Raw genomic sequence first — 27,987 nt, 5'->3', positions numbered from 1 at the left:
TCTTTTGAAAGTGTGAAAATTTAAAATGATTCCTTCTCCAGTGCTGTCTCTGTACATATATGGCTTTATTCTTTTTTACGTTTAAAAAATGAGAAAAAGAAAAATTATCGCACTGTGGGCTCAACACCTTGTTTTAAATGAAGGCAAAGGCCAGAGCAGCTAGCTACACAACATATGTGGTATAGCATAAAATACTAGCAAAACACAAGTAATAATATAGATAGTTGTTCCTTTATAAAAGCCAGTGCCCTAAAACTTAAAACAATGATGAACAACATTAGAGTACCTACATGGGGAGCAAAAATTTGATAATACTGGTCATTTCAGACTAGCAGACAAAGATCTAACAAGAGCCAATGTCTGGAAATCGAAGCAAGTCAAATTCAAACTAAAAATAAATAGCACATTTTGACAGTGAAGATAATTAACCATTGGAACAACTTACCAAGGGTTGTGATGGATTCTCTGTCAACTGGAAAATTTTAAATCAAGACTGGATATTTTGCTGAAAGATATGCTCTAGTTCAAACAAATTAATTCAGGGAAGTCCTATGGTCTCTGTTATAATATGTGATCGGACTAGATGATGATCACAGTGGTCTCTTCTGGCCTTATAATCTATAAAACTATGATTGGGAGGAAAAACTTTAAACAGAAATGTGAGCAACAATTGGGAATTGTTTAAGTTATCTTACTAGACTCCTAAGCCCGACATTTACAAAGTAAGATTGATTTGGTTAAAAAAAAAATCACCATAGTTAAGAAAATAAAAACAGCAATGAAACAGATATTTAAAAAATGGAGAAAAGGGAAAGTTGATAGCAATGACTTTGAATAAGAATTTATGAAATGTAGACTACTAATAAGGAAAATTAAAGATACCAGTGAAAAATGTATAGGAAGTATTTTAACAACAATAAAAAGGAAGTATTAAAATACATCAAGGACAAAAGAAACCCCAGCAATCTGCTACTGGATTCAGATAGTAAAATTGTCAATAACAAAGCAGAAAAGGCAGATGTGTTCAATAAACATTTCAGTTCTGTATTTGGAAAGAGGCTGGATTGTATTCATGTTTTTCACTGATAATTAAACACTTTCTATTCCAACAATATTTAGACAGTATGTTAAACCACATCTCCTAAGTTAAAATCTTTTTAAATCCGCAGGACTATGTAACTTTCCTCTAAATTTTAAAGGAGTTGGCCAAGCAGCTCTCTGAACCATAAAGTTGAGTTTTAACATAGATTAACACACTGGGGAAGTTCCAGAGAAATGGAAAAAAAGCTAATATTGTGTCCATATTTAAAAAGGTAAATGGGATGACTTGGGAAAGCACAGGCTGGTTAGTTTGACATTGATCATGAGCAAAATCATGGAAATGCAGATACGGTAATCAATTAATAAAAGATAGTAACATAATTAATGCCAATCAACATGGTTTTATGAAAAACAGATGTACAAACAAACTTGATACCCTTTTTTAATGAGTTTACAAGTTCAGTTAACAAACCTAATTGTGCTGTTGTAACATACTTAGACGTCTGCAAGGCATTTGACTTAGTACCACATGACATTCTGATTAAAAATCTGGTGCTACAGAAAACCACAGTAGCACTTATTAAATGGATTGAAGTCTGGTTAACTAACATCTCCAAAAATAATTGTAAATGGGGATCATCCTCCAATGGAGATATTTATAAGCAAGGTCTCGCTCTGATCTATTCTTGGCCCAATGCTATTCAATATTTATAGATTTCATAGATTTTAAGGCCTGAAAGCACCATTAGATCATCTCATAAAACCTCCTGTATATCCCAGGCATTTAAATTTTGCCCAGTTACCCCCATGTTCAGCCCAGTAACTTCTGTTTGACTGAAGCATAATTTCCAGAAAGGCATCCAGTCTTGATGTCTTGAGATATGTTTACACAGTAATTAAACACCCATGGCTGCCCTGAGTCAGCTGACTCGGGCTTGCTGGGCTTCGGCTGTGGGGCTTGTAAAATCGCAGTGTAGATGTTCGAGTTTGGGCTGAAGACCGAGCTCTGGGACCCCATGAAGAGAGAGGATTCCAGAGCCCAAAGGTCTTCACCACAATTTTCCAGCCCCACAGCTTGAACCCACAAGCCTGAGTCAGCTATCTCAGGCCAGCCAGAGGGGTTTAATTGCTGGGTAGACATACTAATAGCCATTGATGGACCTGTCCTCCATGAATTTATCTAGTTCTTTTTTGAACCCCATTATAGTCTTGACCTTCACAACATCCTCTGACAAGAAGTTCCACGGGTTGACTATACATTCTGTGAAGAAATACTTCCTTTTGTTTGTTTTAAACCTGCTGCCTATTCATTTCATTTGGTGACCTCTGTGTTAGGAGAAGGAGTAAACAACACTTCTGGTAAATGCATTATCTTTGACTGAACAAACTTAGTGTTGCCAACCACAAGCATAAAAAAAATTAATCGGGCTCCCCAAAATCATGAGGATTTTTTTTTTTAAGAGAGAGGTTACTTACCTTATAGTAATTGATGTTCTTTGAGATTCGTTGTTCATATGTATTCTAGTCATAGTATTGCACACCTCCTATCATCAAAGATTAGAGGTTTTTTCTTGCTAGCAGTCCCCAGTTGGCCCATTTATGCTCAAGGAACGCCCCCTCTGCCAATGGCATAAAGGAGAAAGGCAGACCTTGTGCCTCTCAGCTCCTTCACCAGCCAAAATCTTGCAAGGACTTTGAATAATGGGGATGGAGGATGGGTCTTGGAATCCATATAGACCAGTGGTTCCCAAACGTTTTGCTAAGGTGACCCACCAACGGCATTGTCTTTTTTTGGGACCCCCTCCTCCCCATTACATATATACATAAACACACGCGCGTGTGTGTGTAAAAACTAAAATTGGATACTAGGAGCTGTCAACAAAGCTGTGGAGTGCCATTTCAAGCGGGAGAGCCGTTCAGACCCCGCTCTTCTCTCTGCTCCCCTTCTCAGCCCTCCAGCACCTTACTTTCCTTCTCAGATAGAAGAGCCTGATTGGTTAAAATCCTTTATCAGGGTGCAGCCAAGGAATAACTCTTTCTAACCAGAAGATCAAGACATTTAGACTCCTTGTCCTTGGAAGTCATTTTGTAAAGTTGCTGCATGTGCACTCTTGAGCAGAAGGAGAAGGAAACCAAGAAGCATAGGAAGGCACATAATTCTTACAAGAAAACTTCTGAAATCTGGTTTTAGGATGAACGTCCGGTAAGAGACACACAAGTAAGAAAGAAAGGAAATCCTCCTGAACTGGCCTCAGAAGTTGATGAAGTTCATGTGCATTCTTCCAAATAAGAATGAGTAAATCTTTAAGGAATCTTCAATAAATGAGTACCAGATCCGGCAATCAGAAGTTCAACAGGAGGTAAAGATACCAATAATGGACTGTCACCAGGAACCAGGAGAAATGATTCTGAATGAACAGATACCACTAAATCTGATGGTACCATAAATAAGGGAGCTGAAGTAATCAGTACTGATGCTGTAGCACCGATTGATACCAGTGTATATGATACCGATAAGAAAGAAGTGAAGAAGGCTATATCCTTGACCTTAGATAGTGCTTGTGTACTTGCTACAAATCTTGCATAGTGATGAAGCATGTATAGTAAATGGTACCATAACCTTCAGAGGTGGTCTTGAAGACTCAAAATGATTAGAAGGCTCTCTCTAATGTATCAAGATCTTACAGGTATTCTTTAGGCTTCACAAGGCACTTTTCTGTGTCTGGACAGCACCTTCCAAAGCAACAGCTTGGGGTGATCTCATCTTCTTTTTCTTTGAAGGACTAGGAGAATGAAATTTGTGTCCCTTTACAGCCGAAGAACTTTTAACTGCTTCAGGAATTGTACTTGTAGAGGAAACTACTTGTAGAGGAAACACTGGAGACAGACTGATCTGATTGGCCAGGATCTGAGTCAGGTCTTATAGATCTGTCCAGGAGTTACACCCTAAATTTAATCTCCCTGCCTTTTCAGACCACTTGGCAAAAGAACAGCAGATAACACATTTACTAGGAATATGCCCCTCACTTTTAGTGAGTGTCTCTGGCCAGTATAGCAATGTTATGCAAGGTGCACATTTTAAAATTGGGAGATTTACGAGACGCCATAGCTGTCTGCTATCCAGCACCACTATCTAACTACATGTTAAAACTAGCTTAAAATACTGACACAAGAACTACTCTAAAGCTAACTGACTAAAATAGAAATACCTCACTATTTACAACAGACTAAACCCAGTGTTAAAACAGACGGAAGGGGCCATTACTGTTCCATCTCTAGCCCAAGATGGAGCTGAAGGAACTGAAAGGCAGCTGGTCTGCCCCTTTATGCCCTCAGGCGGGTGGGGGGTTGGAGCAATTTTGTGAGCATGTGTGAACCAACAGGGGACTGTCAGCAAAAAAAAAGTTTTTCTATTTGGTGGCAGATGAGGTTGAGAGGGAGTCTGCTCTGCACTAACCCTGGGCAGTCACAGCTCCTGTGTGCAGCAGGACGCGGAGAGGGAGTGAAAAGAGCCCATTCCACACACACCCCAGGAAGCGGCAGCTCCTGTATCCTGTGGTGCTGAACCTCCAGCTCCCTGCTCCAGGCGCTGTGACCTGGCATATATGGTTGCAGCATCATTCATGTTTGGCCTATCTGCCCCTCCACAGACAGAGACCCATGACCCCCGCACCGCTTTTGGCACACTTTTGTTATCCACCTGGGAGTCTTGGCCCACAGATTGGGAACTGCTAAGAAGTTTCTCCTGTGAACAATTAATTCCATAATTGTCCACCGTGGAGTTTTTTACACTTTCTTCTGAAGCAGTTCATTTTGGCCACTGTCAGAGTCAGGACAATGGAATCAATGGACCACTGGTCTGAATCATAAGGAACAGAGGACGCGCCAATCACATGTTCAATATTTGAAAGCATATATGACCACATATGCATCCATCCTATTTGTCTGGTATCAAATGTTGTAGGAACCTTTTCCTTCAGGGAGTCAGAAAACCGAAAAACAACTGAATGCACAATGTTGGAAATGTGCCACAAGACATCCACACGCCTGAGCTATTTCTGACTGCAAGGCAGAATTCAGTTCTTCCGCTCGCACAGATACATTATTTGTGTGTGCTTGTTACTAAATGTTTTGTTTTTTAAATACTTTTTTTAAAGGAAAGATTTATAATCATTCCGATTTTGTAAATGTGGTTTTATAAAATGTTCGTAAAAGCAATGGCTGAAAATCTAAATAAAACAATTCCTATCACAGCCTGCAAAACCACACTCTGCCTTACCTCTTTAATTTTGTCCCTCTTCCCTTGGATGTCCTGATCGGTTGGGTCTTCACTGTTTATCCCTACGAGTTTTGGTACTGGAACAGGTGGCAGCGGCTTGCTGTCTTTCTTTTTCATCTCTTGGGCTACTTTGTTCTTTTCTGTCTGAATCTCTGCTCGAATCTCATCTCGAGATTTCTTCAGCTTCTCTTTTGCCTCCTCTAGAGCTTTTTCATGGTCTGCTCGGATCTTATTTCTCAAGCGTTCCTCTTCTTCTCTAAAGAAACAAATGCTAGTCAGAGCCTGGTTTCATAAAGGAAATGGCAATTGTAACAAACCTCATTAAAGAGCAGAAGCCATATTCTGCACTGACTTACTGTAGTCAATGTTGTTGACTCAAATGGAGTTTCATAGACATATGTCCATTTAAAATTTAGTCCCAGTTCTCAAACCCATTCTACACTGTATTTTGCTACCACTCCACAGTAAAACTCAGTTTTGCCTTAGTGTTTTATTTGTTCATGAATCATGAGAGCGCTCCTCCTTCTAAGGTAGTGACTGGTTATTTGTAAATCATGTCTCAGTATCTTTCCTGGCCTCTTTATTCAACAGTTTAGAAAGAAAAGGAGCCAGGGTTCTGAATTTCATCTACAGGGCTGACTTGTGGTTTCATAAATGAATCTCTCCCCCATATAGAGCACACAACATTATGTTTAGCAATTACCTAATTAAAAAAATACCAAGAGGGTTCTTCCCTACCTTTTGCCCAAAAAAAGGCTGCATCAACCACCTGTCAGGAGTTATCTATTGCACCTGTTTTACATGTAACATAGCAGTCACCCAAGTCATTATGGAGGCATGGCCTGCAAAAGCTACAGGTCCCCTCACAGCACGTCCCATCCTGATTTGAATAGCTTGTCACTAAAAATCAAGGTGGATCATGGCATACTGAGAACTGCAGTCTCTGGAAGCAGCAAGCTGCATTTGGACCGCTCACTTTGGGCCTTCCAGAATTAATTTTCATCCAACTATAAAGTGATTTAAAAAAAAGTTTTAAAAAGCTGGTATTAAAGTCTGCTGCCACTATCCAATGAATCAGCTGCCTTAGCCTTTTGAATAGTCCCACTACCCCCCCACCACAAAAATTATGTACAAATTAAGCTTGCTTTAAGTGCATATACTAGCAACAAAACCATAAAATTCCTTCACCTAACCCTTGCCATCTAACAATCTTACTTTCACCTTCTTCATAGTACCTTACCTGCATCCTCCACTCCTACACAAAATGGAAACTTGTAAATGGAAGTGGAATGGAAATGGAATGGAAACAAAATGGAAAATTGTAACTTTTACCAGAGTGTAGATCCTCTTCCCTCCATGTCTCCCACCTCAGTCCCCTAGTTCAAGCCCCATTTTTTTCTCATGCTTTCTCCATTCAATGCTCCTTCCCCTGTATTCTCCCACAACCCTGCTCCTCAACCCTCAGCTCCCTATAGTGCTGTTGTTTGGTGAACTGGAGAACCAGGTAGGGGAGTGAATACAGGGCTTGTCTACATGGTGCGTTAGTGCACACACTGGAAGGTCACCATGCCAACCCACAGTCCTAGATCACTGCCAATACCCGCTGCCTTCATTCCTACTCTCACAAAGCCGACCATCTCTAGTGCAAGTTGCATGACCATTCTGACATCTGCAATTACAAATTTCTTCTCTCCTCCCTCAATTCTACCACTTTTATTGCTAAGCAATTTTACTTCTCCACCCTGATGGACTGCCACATCTCAGTCACCTATTGCATATCATCTTAAACTATCCCTCCTTCACCTCCCACTTCCTTACCTAAACAACATCTGACTTTTTCAAAAAGAAAACCAACAAGATCTGACAGGACCTCCCTACTTCCTTCTCCCCACCCTCTTTCTCTCCCCCACCCTCCCCAATCTGCCACTAACATCAAGGTTTCCTGTCTGCTGTCCTGTTCTAACCCATTCACCAGCCACAGTGATTTTATTCCATCCCAACTCTATCTTCTTCTCAGTATCAAAGTAGAACATTTTTTAAAACAGCAGGAACAGATACCTTATACCCAAAAATATTTAAAGAATTCTCTGCTAAGCTCTCTGAACCATGAAAGTGGATTTTTAGCAAATGTTGGAACACTGGTAAAGAGCATGGGAAAAAAACTAATGTGCCAATATTTAATAATAATAAATGAAATGACCCAGGGAACTATAGAACTGTTAATCTGACATCAGTCACAGGCAAAAATCACAGAAAGGTTGATATGAGAGGCAATTAGTAAAGAATTAAGATAGCAGCATAATTAATGCTCATAAACATCGTTTTAGGGAAAATAGGTCTCATCTAAGAATTTTTTCTGATGAAATTACAGGTTTGTTTGATGAAGGTAACTGAATCCTACAAAAAGTTAAAAATACAGAATAAACAGACTGCACTTGATGGCCAAGTGACAGCCACAGTGTTTGCTCTTGGTAATAATCAATCACTGTGCTGTGACAGAGAGAAACTAAAAGCAATATAGAATATGCATTTATAGGAAGATAGAATGCATAGTGGTATGCCCAGACAAAGAATGCCAACAAACTACAGAGAATTTAAGGAAATGTAAAAACCATCCGTACCTTTGGGAAGAGGATAATGGCTAGCCTGATTTGTATTCCCACCGCCCACCTATAAACCCTTTTGCTAAAATGAAGCCACTGATAATGTTAGTGATTACAGACCTCTCAAATTGTTTGTTAAAAATTTGTGCTGGTGTTAAATCATAGAAGGATAAATGTGATGCTTGATGCCACTCACCACCCAAATGCATGAAAATATGTATGTTAAAATTTGTTTGTGCTAGAAAAAGAGGAAAAGGTTAAGTAAAACTGCTGTTTGGAAATGTGAGTAGTGTAAATGCACAAAATATAAAATGAAAAACTCCAGAAGTGTCAAAGCCCCATTTCAAAAGGAAGCTCTGTGGAAAACGGATTGCTTTTAAAAGAATTCCACTAAAAATCAGTTTGCTTTAATGGTCAAAGAGGTAAACTCTTCGATGATTTTAAACAAGTAATTGCAAAGATAAAGTAAAAGTTAACCTCATTATCTTTAGGTCTGAGGACTTATCTACATTTAAAATGCTGTAGCTGCACTGCTGTAGAACTTCAGTGAAGTCATTAAACGTACAGGAGGAGTTCTCCACCGCCCTGAGAGGCACCAGTTAGGTTAACAGAAGAATTATCCTGCCAACCTCACACTGGTCTACACCAGGGGCTAGGTTAGTACAGCTGCCTGAGAGACAGTTATAACACAAATAAATTCCCAGTGTAGATCCTTAACTTTTATAAGTTAAAAAGCTAATAGGGAACAGGGAAAGTCATAAGGCAAACAGCCAATATATTGCACACACCAAAAAAAAAGTAGGAAAAAAGGCACACATAAAATTCTTCAAATCCTAGGTAAAGGAAAGTATTAGTATAAAATGTTTTCTTTTTAACCTATTTAATAGTTTTTGTTTGGCTGCAATCATTCAAGAAAAACAGAATTCTGAATAAACTTCAGCTGTTATTAACTGCAGTTATTAATTAATTTTTTTCCCTTTTAGGCATCATCTTTATTTCAGTTAGCTTCTATGTTTTCCCTCCCAATAATCAACCCCAATAATCTTTTCTATATTCCTCATTAGTATGATAAATTGTTCATAGTTGTTTATGCTTTGGAAAATTCTAGTTTACTTGCCTATCCTTATTGCTTTTATTCGTAGTGCTTATTATGTATGTTCTGTGTCACATCACCTTCATTTTTATTTTATTTTTGGTTTCAACTTTTATTTGGGAGTTTTACTTGTGTTGCAATAAAAACTATTTTGCTCATAACTATAATTTTTGGTGATACAACATTTTCAACTAAAGCTAAAAAGGTCTTTATTAAGTTTATTTTTAGGTTGTTATAAGTTTATCAGTTATAAGGTTATTTTGTTTTATATTTTGTAAATACCTTTGTTTGTAAGTTCTCAAAATACGGGGGGACCCTACTCAGGGTAATATAATCCCCCCCAAGAGAAAATGTATGACTGCTCAGCCCTCAAACAAAATATAATCTAAGTTCTGGCATACTAAGTTCTGGCATACTTCTGGCATAATTTACCAACTAAGGGGCATAAAAAATCTGAAAATCCATATTAATTAGTTAAATTGTTTAAAGAGAAAGCACAATATTTATTAATATTTTACAAAATGTTTTTACTGGAATATTTTCTCAAATGCTTATTAAATTATGACTTAAACTATACTGAAACAGACAGTGAAATTTCTAGGAATGACAGATTTTCTCAGAAGTTTATACCTGAATAGACAGAAATAGCTGCTCCTTTATATGCTTTACTTAAAAGGTAGCAACTGAAAATGAAACCCACAATTGACTAAAGCAGTCACTAAATTGAAGCAGGCATTAGCCACAGCTCCTGCGTTGATTCATTCTGATTATTTACAACCACTGCGACAGAGCTACCTGGCAGCTGTCTTGGGTCAGCAGAGGAATTCAAAAACAGACCAATTGCTTATGCATCTTGGGTATTAACTTCTGTAAAACAGAAATATTCTTGGTGTGAGAAACATACGTTGGCTACATTTTGGGCTATGTTTACACTGTGGGACTGTCATTTTTAACTATCAATACCCTATATACCCTAGTACTATTTTTGTTATTGCCCAAGCCTTAAGGAAAACCTTAAAAAGGATTCATCAGTTAATCAATCACAATAACGATGAAGCTACCAATCTATAGCTATGGGTAATGTGAAACTCAATGGGTAGATGTATATTCAGAAACATTCAAAAAGCTTTAAAATATATTCAAATGGGTGAAGTGCCTGGCCTCATTGCCAATGAGTATTTGCTGGGTTGGTACAGGAGTGAAACACAACTAGTCACAGCGATTGATATCCTCAGGAATCTAGCTGCAGTAGCTATGTCACCTCTTGATTACAGTTCCTATACAGAAGACTTGAAAATGTATTTTTCACTTTCCCTGCCAATAATTGAAAAAAAGGACATTTATGAAACAATAGTACATGGTCACTCAGTAGGGGTACTCAAAGACTCATTTTAAGTAGCGTGCCCAGGTACCTCACATTGGTAAAACACTCACATGAATGATGGCAAGCCCCTGTTTTGGCCTGCTGCACAGAACCGCAAGCCAGATGAATCTGCCAGTGTGACACCCTAGGGTCCTTGCAACCCATCTGTGGTATAGACCACAGTAATGAGCCAGAAACCAAAGAAAGGACTCATCTCGACTGCCCCGTATGGCTGTACCTGGAATGTACCACATACGTGGGAAATGCAGAATAATGTGTAATACAACAATTATGGAGAGAAAGTATTCTCAATTAACCAGTTCAATTGGTGTTTTATTCCTTGTGACGCTAGGCCCAAAACAGCTAAGCAACTTTGTAAGTTGCATGGCCCAACTCTGACCTTTCAAGATATATTATAGGAAAATACAATGGTAGCGAGGGTCTTCCCTTATAAGTGGACTAGAGCTTTGATATGCAAGTGTATTGTTCGTAGTTATTTGATGTTATTTATGGATCTCTTGTTAGAGGTTAGCAATGTAGATAAACTGCTTTCCTGTCTTCACTGTTCTATTGATTAGGAGTTCAAAGAGAACATATGAACATTTAGATGGAATTTTGAATGTAACAATACTATTGTTTATATTTCTCTTTGAAGTTTAAGTAGTGAATACCTGTGAATGGTTGTAAATGGGCCAATTACCTTGTGCTAATGTTACTAGTTATGGTGTGCTCAGGACATGGGAGATAGTACTTCAGAGTCCCAAGTAATCATCTATTAATTGTTCAAGGAGATACTTGCTGTCAAGAAAGTATGGGTCAGCCTGCACCGATCTATAAAAGACCCAGAAGCCCTGCACTGAAACCTTGCTAGCAGACATCAATGTATCTTGGCTTAGCTCCCTCAAGGAGAAGTAATTCATCCTCTATGACAATGGTTCTCAATTAGGGGTCCGCAGCCCCTGGGGAGCCATAAACAGGTTTCTGGGGGGGTGGGTCCACCAAGTAGTGCCAGTGTTAAACTTGCTGAACCCCTGGAGCCCCATCGCCTGGGGCTGGAGCCCCATCGCCTGAGCAACTGAGTTTCATGGGGCCCCCTGTAGCATGAGGCCCCAGGCAATTGCCCTGCTTGCTACCTGCTTATGCCAGTTGTTGTGACACTGGTGGACTATGGAATTTTTATAGTATGTTGGGAAAGGAAAAGGTTGAGAACCCCTGCTTTATGAGATGCAGATGCATATTCTCCTACTATTAGGTCTGTCAAATCATTAAAAAAATTAATCGTGATTAATCGCAGTTTTAATTGCACTGTTAAACAATAATAGAATATAATTTATTTAAACATTTTTGGTGTAGGATGTGTGTATGTGCGCGTGTGTGCTGGAGAAGCACTGTCTCTTTAAGCAGAGCACTCGGAACACAGCTCCCCGTTCCCTGACCCCAGCTCAGAAGCAACCACATATACAGGTGGGGGGAGGACAACACCCCAACATCAGCCCCCTGCCACCACTCCCCACATTGCACAGCAGACAGGAGGCAGGCTCCCGGTCCACAGCAGGTTGGCCAGGGGTGGCTGAAGGGGTGGGGAGGTGGAAGCAGCAGTGGAGTAGGGTGGCAGAAAGAAGGACACCCCTGCCTCGGACGCATGCAGCAGCCCTCCTCCTCCCCCAAGCACGGCGTCCTGGTGTGCAATTAACGCCTGTTAAAAAAAACACATTAATTTTTTTTGAGTTAATTGCATTCATTAACTGCAATTAATTGACACCCATAATTATTATTTTTCATTGCAAATATTTGCATTGTAAAGAAAGATAAAAATATATAGTGCAATCTAAAAGTCGAAACATGAAGGGGCATACAAATGTTTAGCATATCTGGCACGCAAATGCCTGTTCTCATTTTCAGGTGACATTGTAAATAAGAAGCGGGCAGCATTATTTCCCAGAAATGTAAACAAACTTATTTATCTTAGAGATTGGCTGAACAAGAAGTAAGACTGAGTGGACTTGGAGGCTCTAAAGTTTTACACTGTTTTGTTTTTGAGTGCAGTTATGTGAAATTAAAATAATTCTACATTTGTTAAGTTGCACTTTCACAAAAAAGCGATTGCACTGTACACTTTATATTCTATGTTGTAATTGAAATCAATATATTTGAAAATTAGAAAAACATCCAAGAATATTTATAATACATTTAAATTGATATTCTATTATTGTTTAACAATGCAATTAAAACTGTGATTCATTACAGCTAACTTTTTAATCTAGTTAATTTGTCTTACATTAATTGCTTGAGTTAACTGCGATTAATATTCAGCCCTACCCTGTACTCTGCCACTTGTCAAAAAAGTTAGAATGGCAAGAAAAAATTGAAATTTAAAAAAAAATTGATTAAGCACTCAATAAAAAATTTCAAAAATAATTTTTTTAAATCAAAAGGGATTTTTTTGGCAAAAAGTTTTTTCATTAAACATTTGATCAGCTCTAATGCTAATATAATTTTATGCCATTTTCAGGGATCCAACCATATTTTAAGTAACATGGTTCGGATCTATTACATTATAATATAATTTCAGTATACATATGACAGCTAAAAATTTCTACTCTATGGGATTTAAAAATTCTACTATAAAATTTACATACAAGGTCTCTTAGAAGAAAGAATTTACTCCCTTATCAAGATTTCAAAGAAGTCACTTTGATTGTTAGCAAATCCCACAAGCATAGTAAGAACAAAAGTAATAATTTGGCAGATGAAGGAACTTTAATGTTCATAATTAAAAACTACAATTTTATAAAAGTGACAAAAAATGAAAGGAAAATAAATGTAAGCCGACTTGCATGAAGTTTTGTTTAAATACATTTTAAAAGGAACAGGCTTTACTCTACTTAAAATATAGTCAAAATCCAAAAGAATTAAAAGTTCCAGGCCCCTAGAAAGGTCCCCCTAATAGTTGTGGCTTTACAGTCACATTTTCCTCTGTTTTTCCTCCCCTGTTGTCTTGTGAAAGGTTCATTGTGACTGATTTGGGGCTGCTCTGTGTTAATTTATAAATATACTATATGTTGATGTGGTCATTGGGATGTTTACTATATCAATATATTGGTTTAAAGTAACAGTAGGGTCTTCAGAAAACAAACAGAAAGGAAAAAGAATGAGTCAAGATATGACACCTCCCCCCTGCCCCCTTAGAAACACTTGTGGGCTATTAAAGGGCATTGACAACACCGTTAATTGAAGATTTTGCCTCCTCCCCAGACTATCTGCAAAACTAGTTTCAACTAGGATAGGAAGAGGCCAGTGAACATAGGCAATCAGAACTATAGCCTGTGTCTCCCTGATAGACTTCCACATCTTAGCTAATGCAACCCATCTACCTCAGGCACCAAGTCACCACTGAAATAGTTAGAACATGAGACACCATGACACGTTCCACCCTTCCTAAATTGGGGGATGGATGAATCAGCCTCATGTATAGGTCTTTTCTAGAAAAGCCCAAGTTTTGTCAAGGAAGAGACAGACAACTTTCAGGTCTTCCTGAGAAAAAGATTTCTGATAGAAACTTGCAATCTGAAGCTAGAAAAGTGCAGACTGGACATAAATGAATGTATTTACTTATAACTGTAGTTTGAGATAACTCTGAATATTAACGCTTATGGATACTGCGCTGCCTGGTGGCAATTTACATTAGAACCTTATGCAAGCAGCACCTGCTGGAGTACATGTGCATTCCCTCCTACTCCTCCTCTTGGTATCTCCAAATGTTCCGTGGGCGAGGCTATATGAGATGGCACCGTGCCCTCTACCACCTCACTTCCTTCCACTGTTCACCCAGAAGACCATAATAGGACTCTGAGAAAGAAGGGAAGGCAGGTAGGAAGTGTAAATATGCAAAGTGATCCCAAAGAACTCCAGTTACAAGTAACCTTTCATTTCTTCTTTGAGTGGCTCTGCATATTCCCACTTACGGTTAGTTCAACAAGCAGTGCTGAAAAAACCCAAAGGTGGGAACAGAGTGACCTGTCAGGATCTGCCATATTTGGCATCTGCTCTAGCAGCAAGATCCAGCATGTTTAGTGAACATGTGCACAGACTTCCAAGTAGCAGCCTTGCATATTTTCCTAGTAAGAAATCTTTAAATGAAGTTAAAGATGCTTCCAACTCTAGAATAATAAGACCATTCAATAGGCAGCTCAGGAATTTCAGCTAACTCAGAATACTGCACAATGCATTGCTTAAACCCATCTAGAAGCAGTATGAGCGGACAAACTATGACCCATGTGATTTCTAGCATAAAGTGCTATTTAAGTAATCTGCAAGAGCCAGCCTACCATCTAAAAGTATGTATGTGGACTTCGCTTTATTAGTAAAAAATTTGGTAGAAAACTGGTAAATTAATTGTCTGATACGGAACACAGACGCTATTTTTGGTAAACACCTGGGAGCAGGTCTAAGAACCACTTTATCTTTCTGAAAGTTAGTAAGTGGGGGGTCAGCCATCAGAGTGTGCAATTCACTCACCCTTCTGACTGACATAAGAGCAGTGATGTATACTGTTTTAATAGATAAATAAAATAAACACGCCACCATTGAATCAAAAGGGTGACCTCATACACATTGGTAATACCAAATTAAGATCCCAGATTGGGACAGGATCCCTTAAAGAAGGATACAGGTTATATAACTCATTCATAAACCTTTTGGACATGTCTGAACTATCTAGCTCAAAAGGTTAGTAAACTTATTTTTGCACGATTCTTATGAACTACCTACCATGTTTTACTATGCTGGAAATGATCACTTAGATTATTCTCATAAATGTGTGTTTTGGGTGAAAGATTACTTATGAATTTGAAAAGGTTTGTGTTCAAAATATAACTGGTATGTTAGTTGTTGTGGGAGTATATATCAGTTACATATTTACTGTTAATACAGGACTTCTGAAAAGATTTTTTTTAATTGCTCAATATAATTAAACATCATAGGTAAAGATTTCCTGTTTAAAAGTGAAATTTTATTAGGCGTTTATGAATTTTTAACTTTTAAAAATATTTTAAGCTGTTAGGTATATTGCTAGAGATAAGGGATTAAATAGATTTACATCATCCTTAGGACTAATTATTTTCCCTATAAAACGGGGTTTAGAATAAATTATATCATTTAAACAATGATACAAATATTTGCAATAGGAGGAATTTTTACTATCTCATCTTTTTAAAGCCATGCACTAAGTAATAGTGCGTGAGAGTGAGTTTTTTACCATTTTGTTTCAGGGTCCAGCTTAGACATAAGGGGTCATGAATGTTCATCATAGGCAATGTCTACAACTTCATTCTCATCTGCTGGTACCACCAGCAGTGTTGCAATTACACATCAGACAGTAAATTACCTGCATCAAAAACAAACAAACAAACAAAAAGACTTTCTTCATCAGCCAATAAAACCATGGATGAGTTCGTAATTAGGACCAGCACATTCCAGCAAGACTCCATAGATGCAAAAATTGCTTGGTTCATTTACACAATACGTTCTCCCTTCCAAATTGTCCAGAACAAACAGTTGATTGACATGGTTCGATCATTACAATCAAGGCTACGCTATAGCCAGCAAAGCAGACATTGCTGGAAGTTTGCTGGCAATATGAGAAGGAAATTGAATAGCATGCAAAAAAAAATTGATGGGAAATTCGTTAACCTGACTCCTGATGGGTGGAGAAATGTACACAATGATCCAGTAATATGTGCTTATGTGACAAAAGAAGATGGGGTTGTCGATCTTACAGAAATAACTGATACACCAGGAAATGCCCATACAGCAGAATACTTAATGTTTCTAATGTTTTAGGGCCTGACCCCAATATGCAACAACGTAAATACAAATTTTCAAGCCAAACCTGTTCATCTTCATATATTAAGTATTCTCAAATTAGTATGAGGTCATTGTTTTTACCATCCGACTTGTTGAGGTTTTTGTGTAGCAAAAAAAGTTACTAAAAAGGTAATAGGGTCAGTTAGACCCCTCCTCAATGTTAGTCAATGGGGAAAATGAGGGTATTACACTTCCAAGATATTTGAGGGTCCCTTAGACACCAAACACACACACGACTTTAAATAAAACATGATGGGCAAACCACTCCCTCTTCTTTAAATAGTCTCAAATGATAAGGACAACCTCTTAGCTTTGGCTTTGTCTGTATACCTGTTGTCATTTTGGCATAGCGAAAAAATCACTCAAATGCTATTGGGGTCAGTTAGACCCCAAATTAATTATGCAGCTATTCCCACACCGGACTGTTTTTATTTTGAAACAGCCATTATGACATGACTGTATTAATCTTTCAGCACTGATTTTATTGTCAATTTCAGTGGGTTTTGTTTCACAAAAAATGCACCTAAAGGGTCTTGGGGGTCTGTGAGAAACCCAGATAATATTTGCTTCATGTATCATCACAACTGTCCAGCAAATTGAGTTTCTTTGAAGATAACATAGTCAAATTAATTTTCTAGGAAGTTTACACTTGTGAGGAAGAGTTTTTGGGGAAGCCACAATTCCAGACACATTTTCTGGCAAGCCCACACTTGATAGATTCTGTTGCTGGGGAAAGAGTCACTGTTGCATTGCACAACGCATGTCTGAATGCACGAACTGTTAAGATTTTGTTGAATCGGAAGTGACATAATAAATCTTTGCGTAACTAACCGATGTTTCTCAGGGACTGGATACAGAAATGGTGAAACCACTGGTGCAGAAACGGAACATTGCAGTCTTGCCTCAGACTTCTGGGGAAGCAGTATCTAGTGTGCTGAGCACTGATCCAGAGCTTAAGAAATGGGGAAGATGTTACATTAATGCCAGAGAATGAGGCAGAAAAAGTGTAAAACCTTTGAATGTTCAGAACATGTAGCCTAGTTGCTCCATTTGTTCATAGTAGTAGGCCATTTACTGCCACTTCGCTGTGTTTGTGCCTTTTATATTATTGCTGTTGCTATTTTCATTGTCTAAACTTAGATCCCAACAACAACTGTATAGGGTGTAGCTTTTTTAAAAATATGTTGGATCATGCAGTCAGTTAGACCCCAAAAACAAGTACTGTGTAGTGTGCTTCTGAATCTAGGAAAGTTTTAACATACTCATAGTTTTATAGTTCACTGGTTACAATAAAGTCAGTTTTAAATGCATCCTATGTGGGGGTTTTTATCCAATTTTGACATACTAAAGGTCTTCAAGACCCCAATACTAAAATAGTTTGGTGATTTTTGGTTCAATACAAGGGTTAAAAGAAGTCACAGTAAAAACTATAACAAACTGCGAACAAAAATTCAAGAGTTGTGTGTAGCTGTGCCAAAACACAATGCTGCAAATGTAGAAAAGATGAGAAGAAATCTTGAAGATAATGAAGGGAATCTGAAACTTATAACATATAAGTGCAGAGCTCATCTGATGCATCTTTTAGCCAAAGTCTTAAGTACAACTCCAGGAATAAAGGAAAATAATGCTGAATTTGCAAGATACTTCTGTAACAATGACATTGTTTCAACTTCATTGAAGAGAGCAGGAGGATTCAAACTAATTCTCACCCATGACATACGAGGGAATTCAGTGGCTGATTAGTTTGAGCTATTTATTCAGAAGTGGCCTATTCTAATGACAATTTGTGAAGAAAATTGTGACAAAATAAATGGAACTACCACAGCCGAAGTAGTCAATATCGGATTAAAGCAAAATGTAGGAGATATGCTGAATATACTGAAACCTATTTCCATAGTCTTGGACAAACAGCAGAAAGATTGCTGCTGCATTGCTGTTATTGTTGAAACTTAGGGAAAATTTCAAGAGACATTGAAGAAAGAAATACCCAGCAACAAAGCTAAATTGCAGGCAGTTAAGAAGCACTTACTCCATCTCATTATCTTGCCAATATTCTCAACAAAAGTACCACAGTGGATGTTTAAGTACTGAAGAAGATGCTGCTATGACATGGGCACCTAATAATTACCCATCAATCATGCCAGCCATAATACATTTCAGGCCTGGAGGTGAAGCATTCAAGAAGTACATTCACTGATGTTTTAAAGAAAGTCACACCAGTGGAGGTCACTAGCTAAGCACCTGGAACCAGAGCTTGTTAAATTGCTAAACCAGCTTCTGATATCAGTAGCCACTTCTGCAGGCACAGACAGAATATTTTCTTCATTTGGAATAATTCATTCAAAGTTGAGAAATTGATAAGGAACTGAAAAAGCAGGAAAACTTGAATGAGTAGGGAGGGGATGAGATCTACTAATCTGAGAAATTTGAAGGACAACCTAAGTAATTTAGCACTGGTCTTCCCTACGAAGTTAAGTTGGTTAAGTGGGCTTTAACTACCTCACTCAGGGCTGTGAAAAATTTCACATCTTGGGCAATGTAATTAAGCAGGCCTGACCCTCGTAGATACAAGATCAACAGAAGAATTCTTCCATCAACCTAGCTATTGCCTCTTGGAGAGGTGGATTTACTACAACAACAGAAGAATCCCCTCCATCGATGTAGCAAGTATCTACGCTACAACGCTACATCAACGCAGCTGCAGCACTGCAGCTGTGCCACTGCAGTGTTTCTATTGCAGATATACCCTTAGGAGACGGTCTTATTTGAAGAGATTTAGGCAAGAAGGAACTTAAGCTCCAGTCACTCTTTCACTTAGGCATATCTGAAAATTTTCCCAGGCTGAAATAATAGTTTAATTCACTAATTACAGTTAATTCCCCAGTTTAATAAATCAATTAGCTGTAAACGTGAAACAATTTAATAACAGAAGTTTATGTATCCAAAACATTTAAGGTTGTTTTGTTTAATAAAAACTATAGATGCTTTTTGTGCATTTAAACTGCAATCACCATCCTAATGCAGCCTGACAGTAATATTAAGCAAAAAATTAAATTTAGTAAATAAGCAATTTTCACCATTCACCATTTTCTTACATACTAAATATATAAAATTAATAAGAATCTGAAAATATTAAGCTATATAATTCCTTAAACAACTGTGTATAGCAATAATGTACCCTCCTCAGTAGCAAAAAGATGTACCAAATGCAGCGTAAAGACTGTATTTAGCTAGAAGTCAACATTTTTAACGGTTATATCAACCAATGACAATGCACCTTTCTTTAGAAAATAACTGAAGTACAAATGGAAAGGTTGATTAAAATCAATTATTTACATTCAGGCTTTCCACTTGGTGATTTAAATCGCCTTGATTTACATCAATCCATCCTGCCACAAGATCATGGAACTGGAGGGCACCCTCACAGGGGGAAGAGGTATAAGCCACACCCATATGCTCATCAAGTGACACATCTAGATCAAGATATGTATCTTGTTGCTCCTATTCAAAAACAGGAGCCATTTACTCCTCCTCTTCTTCCAAGAGTGTGTCCGGATCCAGAGGAACCAGTTCAGGGGATTGATGAACCACCAGACCCTTACTGGAGGAAACTTCACCTCTCCATCCATGAGAAGAATAATTAAAAAACTGTTCTAGTGGAAACCAATAGGATCATGTAGATCATGGCTGCCAGTCCCTCCGATAGCTCAGATCGGAAATGTACCCAAGCGAGGAGAAACAAAAGGATAAGGTGGTATAACATGGGACAAAGCAGGTCTCCTGATTCTTCCTCTATCCTCTTCTCTGGATGGATCAGACCTCTTATCCGGTATGGATCTCAATGGAGAGATCAACAGAGTCAGAGGATGGACAGAAAAGAAGGGTGAGAAAGATCTTCCCAGAGATCCTGCAGGAGTCTTGAGAGGAGGAACAGAAAGGTCTGGAGACAGGTTAACAATCTCCTCTACTCTCCTCCTTTTCTCAGGTGACAATGACATAAATCACTAAGACTGTCTCTTCCCCACTGCCAAGTTTCTGTTGGTCAATTCCAAGGATCGCAGGCTGAGGAATTCAGACATCAGCCACTACAGTACTACACCATTTATTGAATCTGATGATGGCCCCAGAACCAGAGCAGTGGACAGGCCCAGCGCCACAGACCAGGAAATGACTTCATCTAGAGAAACACTCCAGCTGGCACTGTAGAAACTGGTTTGCTGTCCTCAACAAACATATCAAAAATGTTTACTTCACATTCCCAGATTGCATAGACAAACTAAGAGCTACTACAGAAAAAGAAGGTGGTAGTCTTCTTCTATAACCTCTGCTCTTTTTCCTCACTAGGTTCTGGTGGCAAGGTGTGGCTGCTGAGTGTGGAACTGCTGACAAAACCAGTACCAACAGGCTCAATAAGTCCCTCACCGCAACATACGCTTCTGGAGTTGACGGCACCAGGATAGCCTCTTGCTGGTGGGACAACATAGACAGCCCTATTGTGCTTGATGGTGCTACTTCAGGAGCTGGTCTTCATGGTGCCTGTGCATAGCAGGGAGCAGAGTCTCACTGAGAAGACGACTGCCTCAGAGAGTTCCCCAACTTCAAGCGAACTCTACTTCCTTTGTCCACATGTTTGTTCGACTTTGGTGCCAGGGATTTCCCTCTCCCAGATGCTGAGTCCTTCAAGGGCAACTTGCTGTGTGTCTTCCTCAGTACCAGGGAAGGAGACTGGTGCAAGAATTCAGCCAACACAGGAGGAGTGCTCCAGACTGAAGCAGATGTGCTTGGCAACCATTCTGAGCAAGAAGGCTCTGAGGGTGGGCACAGTGCTGCCTCCATCAATAGAAATTTAAGTCTGGATGCCCTCCCTACTTTTTGTAGTCCTTGGTCTAAAGTCCCTACAAATTTGACACTGATCCCTGATGCGTGACTCCCTGAAATACTTTAGGCAAGTGGAGCGTGGATCACTTGCTGGCATTGACTTTTTGCAGGAACAACAGGGCTTGAAAGTGACCAAAGTATGCTCTGGCCCTGGTACCGGAACCCAACAAGGGGAATCAGAGTCTGTAATACTCTAAAAAGTAAACTTAATATTAAAAAATACCTAACATTAAAACTATGGCTAAACACATACCAGCTATGTACAAAATAGATAAACTGGGAAAACTTGCAAAGGCAACACAAGAAATTCCAACAACAGTCACAGGAGACAAGAAGGAACTGAGGAGCATCAGGGATGGCTCTGCCCTTTATACCATCAGGCAGCAGCGCAAGAAAGTAGAGGGCACATGTACTGCCCTGACAGGTACCGCTGAGGGAAAAATCTCCAACAATTGTGCACTGGTGCGCACACTCCTGAAGTGGAATGGACATGTACAATCACATGAAGAAGAAACATAAGAAACAAAGTTCATCAAAACATGCTTTGCATTTAAAACTAACAAAGGAAAGTATTATCTGTAGTTTGTAAATTGAACTGACTATTTCTAATCACCATGTCCTTCAAGATTTTAGAACTAATATATTTCATCCTCACAGGCCTAGGTTTTATTTATAGATTGAAAAAGGAAAACAAGCTTTCTGCTTTTTCAACATCCAATTGGTTTCTTAACTTTGAATGAACTAGACATTTAACTGAACTAGATGAACAAACTGAGATGAAGAAAATATTCTCTCTGCTCCTGTCAAAAGCTATTAATGTGAAAAGCTGGTTGGGCACTTCTACAGACTCTGGCTGCAGACGCTTAGCCAATGATAAACACTGAACTGGCAAAACTTTCTTTAAACTTGGCAAATGTACTGCTTAGTATTATTTTTGTATTTTATTTTTATAATTATAATAAAGTTAGGCCTTTATTATAATTGTAAAAGTAGATTGACAATTTCAAATTTGAAGTTATAAACATTGTTTTTATTTTAAATATTTCAATAGGGCAGACATAAGGGACCAGAAAGTAGCAGGGAAGATGAAGAGTAAATATGAGCAAGAGGGTGGGGAGAAAGAAGAACAGAGACAGGATGAAAGAATAGGAATAGTGAGTGGTGAGGTGTAAAAAAAAAAGGAGAGAAAGGGGAAGATGAAGAAGAAAATGATAGAGTGAAGTGGTGGTGGGAAAGAAGGGCTGAAGATTGGTTGGATGTTTATTCTGATTTTCTTACCCATCAACAGGAAGTCCAATCTATTTTGATGAGAGATTCTGCAGATTCCAGGAAGTTTCCTAGGCAACTTTACTTTGCTTTCAAAAATGGCAAAAGCCACAATTCCAGTCACTAAACTACAAGTCTTTCTCAAAAGCTCTCGTAACAAACACTACTTTGTCAAAAGTAACAAAAAAAAAAATCTATACTGCTGCATACATTTGCCATATGCCAAGATGTTCAAAATTCAGTCAAGTGCCACCCTCAACTTTAATACAAGGGTGCAGTCCAAAGCTATTAGACATTGTTGCATGCGATGCTTCCTTCTAATCTAAAAAGACTTCCATTTTGCCCAAGATAGAACACTGCATAAATCGGTAGCCTCTATAAGCAGTGTTGGGACTCAGTCCTTCATAATGCTGATAACTTTGCCCGTGATCCAATAAAGCTCTTTAGCATGTGCTTACAAGTAAATAACCTCACTGAAGTCAATAGGACTGCTCATGTACTTAATCACACTGCTATGTATTTTACTGGATTAAGGACGGAGAGTGTTCATCTCCACGAAGGATCGAGCTTTTAAAGATGAGTATAGGTTCAAGTCTGCTCCTCCTATTCAAAACTGCTAAAACACAAAACCCATAGAAAGAAAGTGAAAAAGTGGCCAGTGAACCAGAATTTCAGGGTCTCTCTCTCTCAAAGGACTATGCTTGCTAACAAAAGTTCTTTGGTGCAATAAGGGTGCAGCATAGTTGAGAAAGAATTTGTTGTGAAGTTGATCTTACATAAAAGTTTCTTTAAAGATTTCATCATGCGATACAAAGCTATTTATGTTGTTTTAATCTGTGCAAATGTAACATTATGTACGCTATCCATTTTCCACAATGGAAACAGAACCCTGCTTTGAAGAGCTACCCTTTTCTCTAAAAAATTACAATTCTAGTTAACTACAAAGTAGGCTTCCTAAAAAAGAATCACATAAAAAGGTAAATATTATTTAGTTTGCAACGTCAAACATTTGAAACTTGGAAAATGCCAGATTTACATTTGCCCATGCAGCATTAAGTCTGCCCCCTTACCCAAGAGGGTAAAATTAAGGTTGAACAGGCAACCAGAAACCTACATTTCCTAACTTTCAAGTGCTTGACTTTACAATCTAAATAACGTTCTTTTAACATAGGAAGTTCTTAGAATAATTTCCTAGTAAGTAGGGGCTATATTTTTAAAAAATAGGTAAAACAAATTCTGTTGTATGCAACTGTAACAACCCCTCCATTATTCATCCTCTTCAGGGTATGAATGCTGAATTTTCAGTATTTTAGAACAGACTGCTGCTACCACACAGAAGGCTATTATATCAGACTGGGGAATGGAGCATTTGATCCAGATTCTAGGCATGGAAAATGATCTGATGCGGGTGAACTCAGCCCAGCTCTCACCCTGTTCTCCCCATTCTGGAAATTATTGGGAGAGGTTCTGCCCTACATGGTGCCCCAAGAGAGAATGGAATGAGTTGCTGGGGCCATGTACTAGGTTCTGAGGGGTGGTTGGGAGTGAGCCTGACCCATCCCTCTCAGGAGCTGGAGGGGCTCATGTGGTATCCCTGGCCTGGTAGGGAAAAGATTGGTCTCTAGGCCCAGGAAGACTAGGGGGGAGAATGGCCCAGCTCCCTCCTCTTTCTCCTTCGGCTCAATACGGTGTCCTCAAGGGTGTGCATGACACCCTGGGACCATTTGCCAGGTCCTGAGAGTGGGGGGAAGGGAAGGATCCCTTTGACCCCATCAACAGACGTACTAGAAGTTGCCGGGTGTGCCCAGTACAATGTGCTGCTGCTGTGGTGGTGGAGACATCAGTCCAGCCTTAAGATATTCATGTTTAGTTATTCTGGCATGCTGCCAAAACCTTCCTGAAACACCTTCTTCATGAAAAAGGAAGTGGTAATTAATAGATTATACTCCAGCAAAAGATTAATAGAATTTCACGGGGAAAAAGAAAAGTAATTTCTGTACCTGAAGACTTTCCCCCAGTGAATATCAAAGGCCTGCTGCAGATAATGGAGATGTGATTGCTTCTAACAGAGAAGGTCTCAAGAGTTTTTTACAATGGAAAGTGTTAGGCAAACTAAGGGCATTTCTACACTTTAAACTTGTTACAGGTTTTGTATATCCATACTAAATGAGCAGCACACCTTCCCTTTCCCCCTCCCCTGTGCATTGTTATCCAAGATTAATGTAGCTTTCCCTTATATCATTGCTACTGCAGTGACCTGAGCTAAGCTGTGCTAACGGTGAGGAGAGGCAGGGGCAAACCTAGACAAAAAGGATCATTTTAAGGTTTTAGAACTTTATAAGGGAAACCCCCAAAAATGTAGCCAGACATAAACGTAACGGAATATTACCAAGTACTTACTACTTATGATAATAAACTATGAATTACCAACACATTAACCTATGCAAAATTGTAAAGGCCACTCTTCCTTACTCTGAGCCGTTAACACCGTTAGCATCATTATAACAAGAACCAAAGAAAGTAATCAATGGTAAACTGTGTCACTTCAAAGAGGAATCATCTTTTCCTCCACATGGCTGTAAGACTAGCTCCACTCATTCTGTCCTATCTTTTGCTTCTCTTCAGTTCATAGTGCTCCTTAGATTCAATTTCCTGTGACTGCACCTTTTCAACAAGTTATCCACAAGGGGGGCTTCAGGGGTCCTCACTTGGCCATTAGTCATCTTTGAATGGTATTCCTTCAACAGATGTTCCATTATTCTCTACTTTTTTCAGGATCTATATTTATCTAACACAGACTTTTAATCAATTTCTTTTTCACCAAGTATATGTCTGTTCAGTTTTTTCGCTTGATACTCTCTCTCTCCAGTACATCTGCAGAGATTATTTCCCTCTACTTCCCCTCTCTAATGATGTCTGCTCACAGTTCTTGTTTTTCTGCTTCTCCTGGCTTAAAACCTTTACTCTTTTCCCTCTTCTCACTTCCCAGTCCCCCACTTTTATGTTCTTATTTTTTTATTTTATCTTCTCATCTCCTACTCCAGCTCTGGTTCATTTACTAACTCAACATGTAGATTCTTCACCTTCCCTCCTTCCCCTCTAACCGCTTTTTCCAATTGTCTCTCCTTCCAATATCATCTGAGCCCCACCCACAGCTTGAGCTACCACCTGCAGTTCCCTTCTATTCCATGCTTCTGCATCTTATCTGCAGGCTCCCTAACAGCACTTCAGTAACTCAAAACTGCAGCAGGTGCTAGTTCTGGGGCCAGGGTTACTACACTACCATACAGAAAAATGTTTTGAAATCATCACTCACACAGTCTGGTCAGACATTTCATAGTGCATTGCTCCACCACTGTGCTATCTGCATTCTGGGATGTTTCATGATGCGCATTGGGGATACTTACAAAAGGCAATGGAATTCTAGGGCTTAGGATCAAACTAAATAATTCCCATTATTGCTCTCCTTTCATCTCATCATCCATCTGGGTTCTGTGATCTAATAGCATTTTCAAAGCAGTGTCAGGCAGCATGGAGGAAGCATGGGCAAGCGCTGTGATCCTCCCACTGATGAACATAAACAGGCTGCTGCAAGGGTATCGAAATTAATTCAGGACCAGGTGGATGATAGCTCTTGGAGGCAACAGTTAAAATCAAGCAGATACATTTTGATCTTTTCTTGGAGCAGATTCTCTCAGTGGAGAGCTGTTTTTGAGCCTGGTCAACAAGTACTGACTTGTAGGACAGGATAGTGCTGGGATGACCAGCAATGGTGGCAGAACGTCAGGATACCAAAAGCCACTTTTCTAGAAATGTGTGCAAAGCTTGTCCTGGAGCTGCAGTGGCAGAACATTTACCTGAGAACTGCTCTCAGTATGGATAAGTGTGTGGCCATCACCATCATGAAGTGTGCCATCTCCAACTGCAGCCAGTTGGTAGCTAACCAATTTGGTGGCGGTAGATCAACTGCCAGGGCAACTGATGGAGTTATGCACTGCTATTAGGAAGGTGCTGCTCCCCCTTCCTCAGTCCTAAGACTGGGCAACATACAGGGGCTTATTCCTGGGTTTCCATGGATGGGGTTCCTAAATTGCACTAGGGCCACTAATGGAACCCACATGCCTTTTCTTTGCATCTCTTCCCCTCCACACCTGGTTCATGGGGCTGCAAAGCCTAGCTAATCACAGTAGACAGTAAACCTGTATTAAAGCAGTGTGGTCTGGAAAGATTTATGGTTCCAAGATCTGCAGAAAACAGCAAGTTTCTAAAATGAGAAATGGAACTCTTTCTCCCATGGTGTCTATGGACATTGATGGCACTGCCATTTCTCCAGACATACTGGAAGATCCTGCTTAGCTTCTGCGTCCTGGCTTACGAAGACTTGTACTGTGCAACACCACTCCGAGCAGCTATAGAATGACTGTGGAATGTGCATTTGGGAAATTGAAAGGTAGACACAGTCGTCTAATTTTAGGCTGGAGGCTGATAAATATCTGCCTCTTATGATAGCTGCTTGCTGTGTTTTGCACAAACTTTATGAAAGCAAGATGGAGAGCCTTGCAGATGGGCGGGATAAGAACATTTAGAAATGTGCTTAATATTTTGAACAGCTCAAGAAGATGTCACTATCACATGCTGCAACGACCCAAGGGCACAGAGTAGGGATGTTATATGTTGAGGCTTGAGGGCCATCTGTGATCGATATCTATGCATTTGAGTAAGGCTTAAATCAGGATTATTGTATACATAGTGGTGCAACAAAGCTTTGTTTATGCCATAGGTGGGGGTTCAAGTATACTTTGTGGTGATTTTAATTCATGTATGCATGGATCTTATTATGAGCCTGTGAAAGTGCAGTGGAAATGGGTATTTTCATAAGTTGTTCAAGACACGAAGTCATGACCACAAAGCCACACAGTGTATTTTTATAAAGTATACACCAATATAAATAGTTTGAATAATAAAAAATTGCCTTCAACATACAAAATAAGCAAGTAAGGGGGAAAAAAAAAAGCTTAACAAACCTTCCAAAGTTAAAAGAGTTGCATGCGATCAAGTTTTTGACCTAAGATCACAAATGTACGCACCTACATCTGTTTTCTACATCTTGGGATGGTGGTAGAACACCACCTCCCTTGTGGGTGAGGAAGTTAAGGGGAATCAATCTTACTTCACTATTTTCTTTGCTGTGCTGTTGCACGAAATGCCTACAAAAGGATCTGTTTCATTATTGCAGCAGTGAATGGTATGATCCAGAAAGCAGACACTCCAGAGGTAGAGGGCTACTGGGGGATGCATAGGTTGTGACATGATCCTTGACCACATAACTACCATATTCTCCAGGGAGGATGTTTGCCTCTATCAGTCCCAGCAGCTGTACTCGTTGGGACCTGACCTTTTTTTCTCTCCTCCTTGTCATGCTTCAGGAACCCTTCACTCTCCTCCATGTTTTTATCCCTATCTTGGGATGTGCCCAAGAGTTCTATGAATATGTCATCCTGAGCTATTCCTCCTACATATATTGGATAGCCATTAACCCAACATTAGCACCCGTCTTGTTCACCACAAGGTAACACCTGCGACAGGGAAATTAAAAAGA

The 27,987-nt window shown here is 39.3% G+C and overlaps 1 protein-coding gene across 2 annotated transcripts in view; it reads right to left on the bottom strand.

The window, feature by feature from the left end:
* The window catches only part of MAN1A2 (mannosidase alpha class 1A member 2), a 206,864-nt gene that overhangs the window by 153,628 nt on the left and 25,249 nt on the right, over window positions 1-27,987 (bottom strand). For both annotated transcript variants that reach the window (XR_010919333.1, XM_067545975.1), the window contains exon 2: window positions 5,321-5,576. Coding sequence is in view for 1 of the 2 variants with exons in the window: in XM_067545975.1 (XP_067402076.1) it covers window positions 5,321-5,576 (256 nt within the window). In the remaining variant the exon portion in view is untranslated. The remainder of the gene's footprint in view (window positions 1-5,320; window positions 5,577-27,987) is intronic.

This window comes from Emydura macquarii, unplaced genomic scaffold (genome assembly GCF_026122565.2).
Source record: "Emydura macquarii macquarii isolate MOO-44397 ecotype Brisbane River unplaced genomic scaffold, CSIRO-AGI_Emac_v2 contig_1119, whole genome shotgun sequence".
Lineage (NCBI taxonomy): Eukaryota > Metazoa > Chordata > Testudines > Chelidae > Emydura > Emydura macquarii.
The sequence above is the reverse complement of the archived record's forward strand: the minus strand, read 5'-3'. Positions and strand labels throughout refer to the sequence as shown.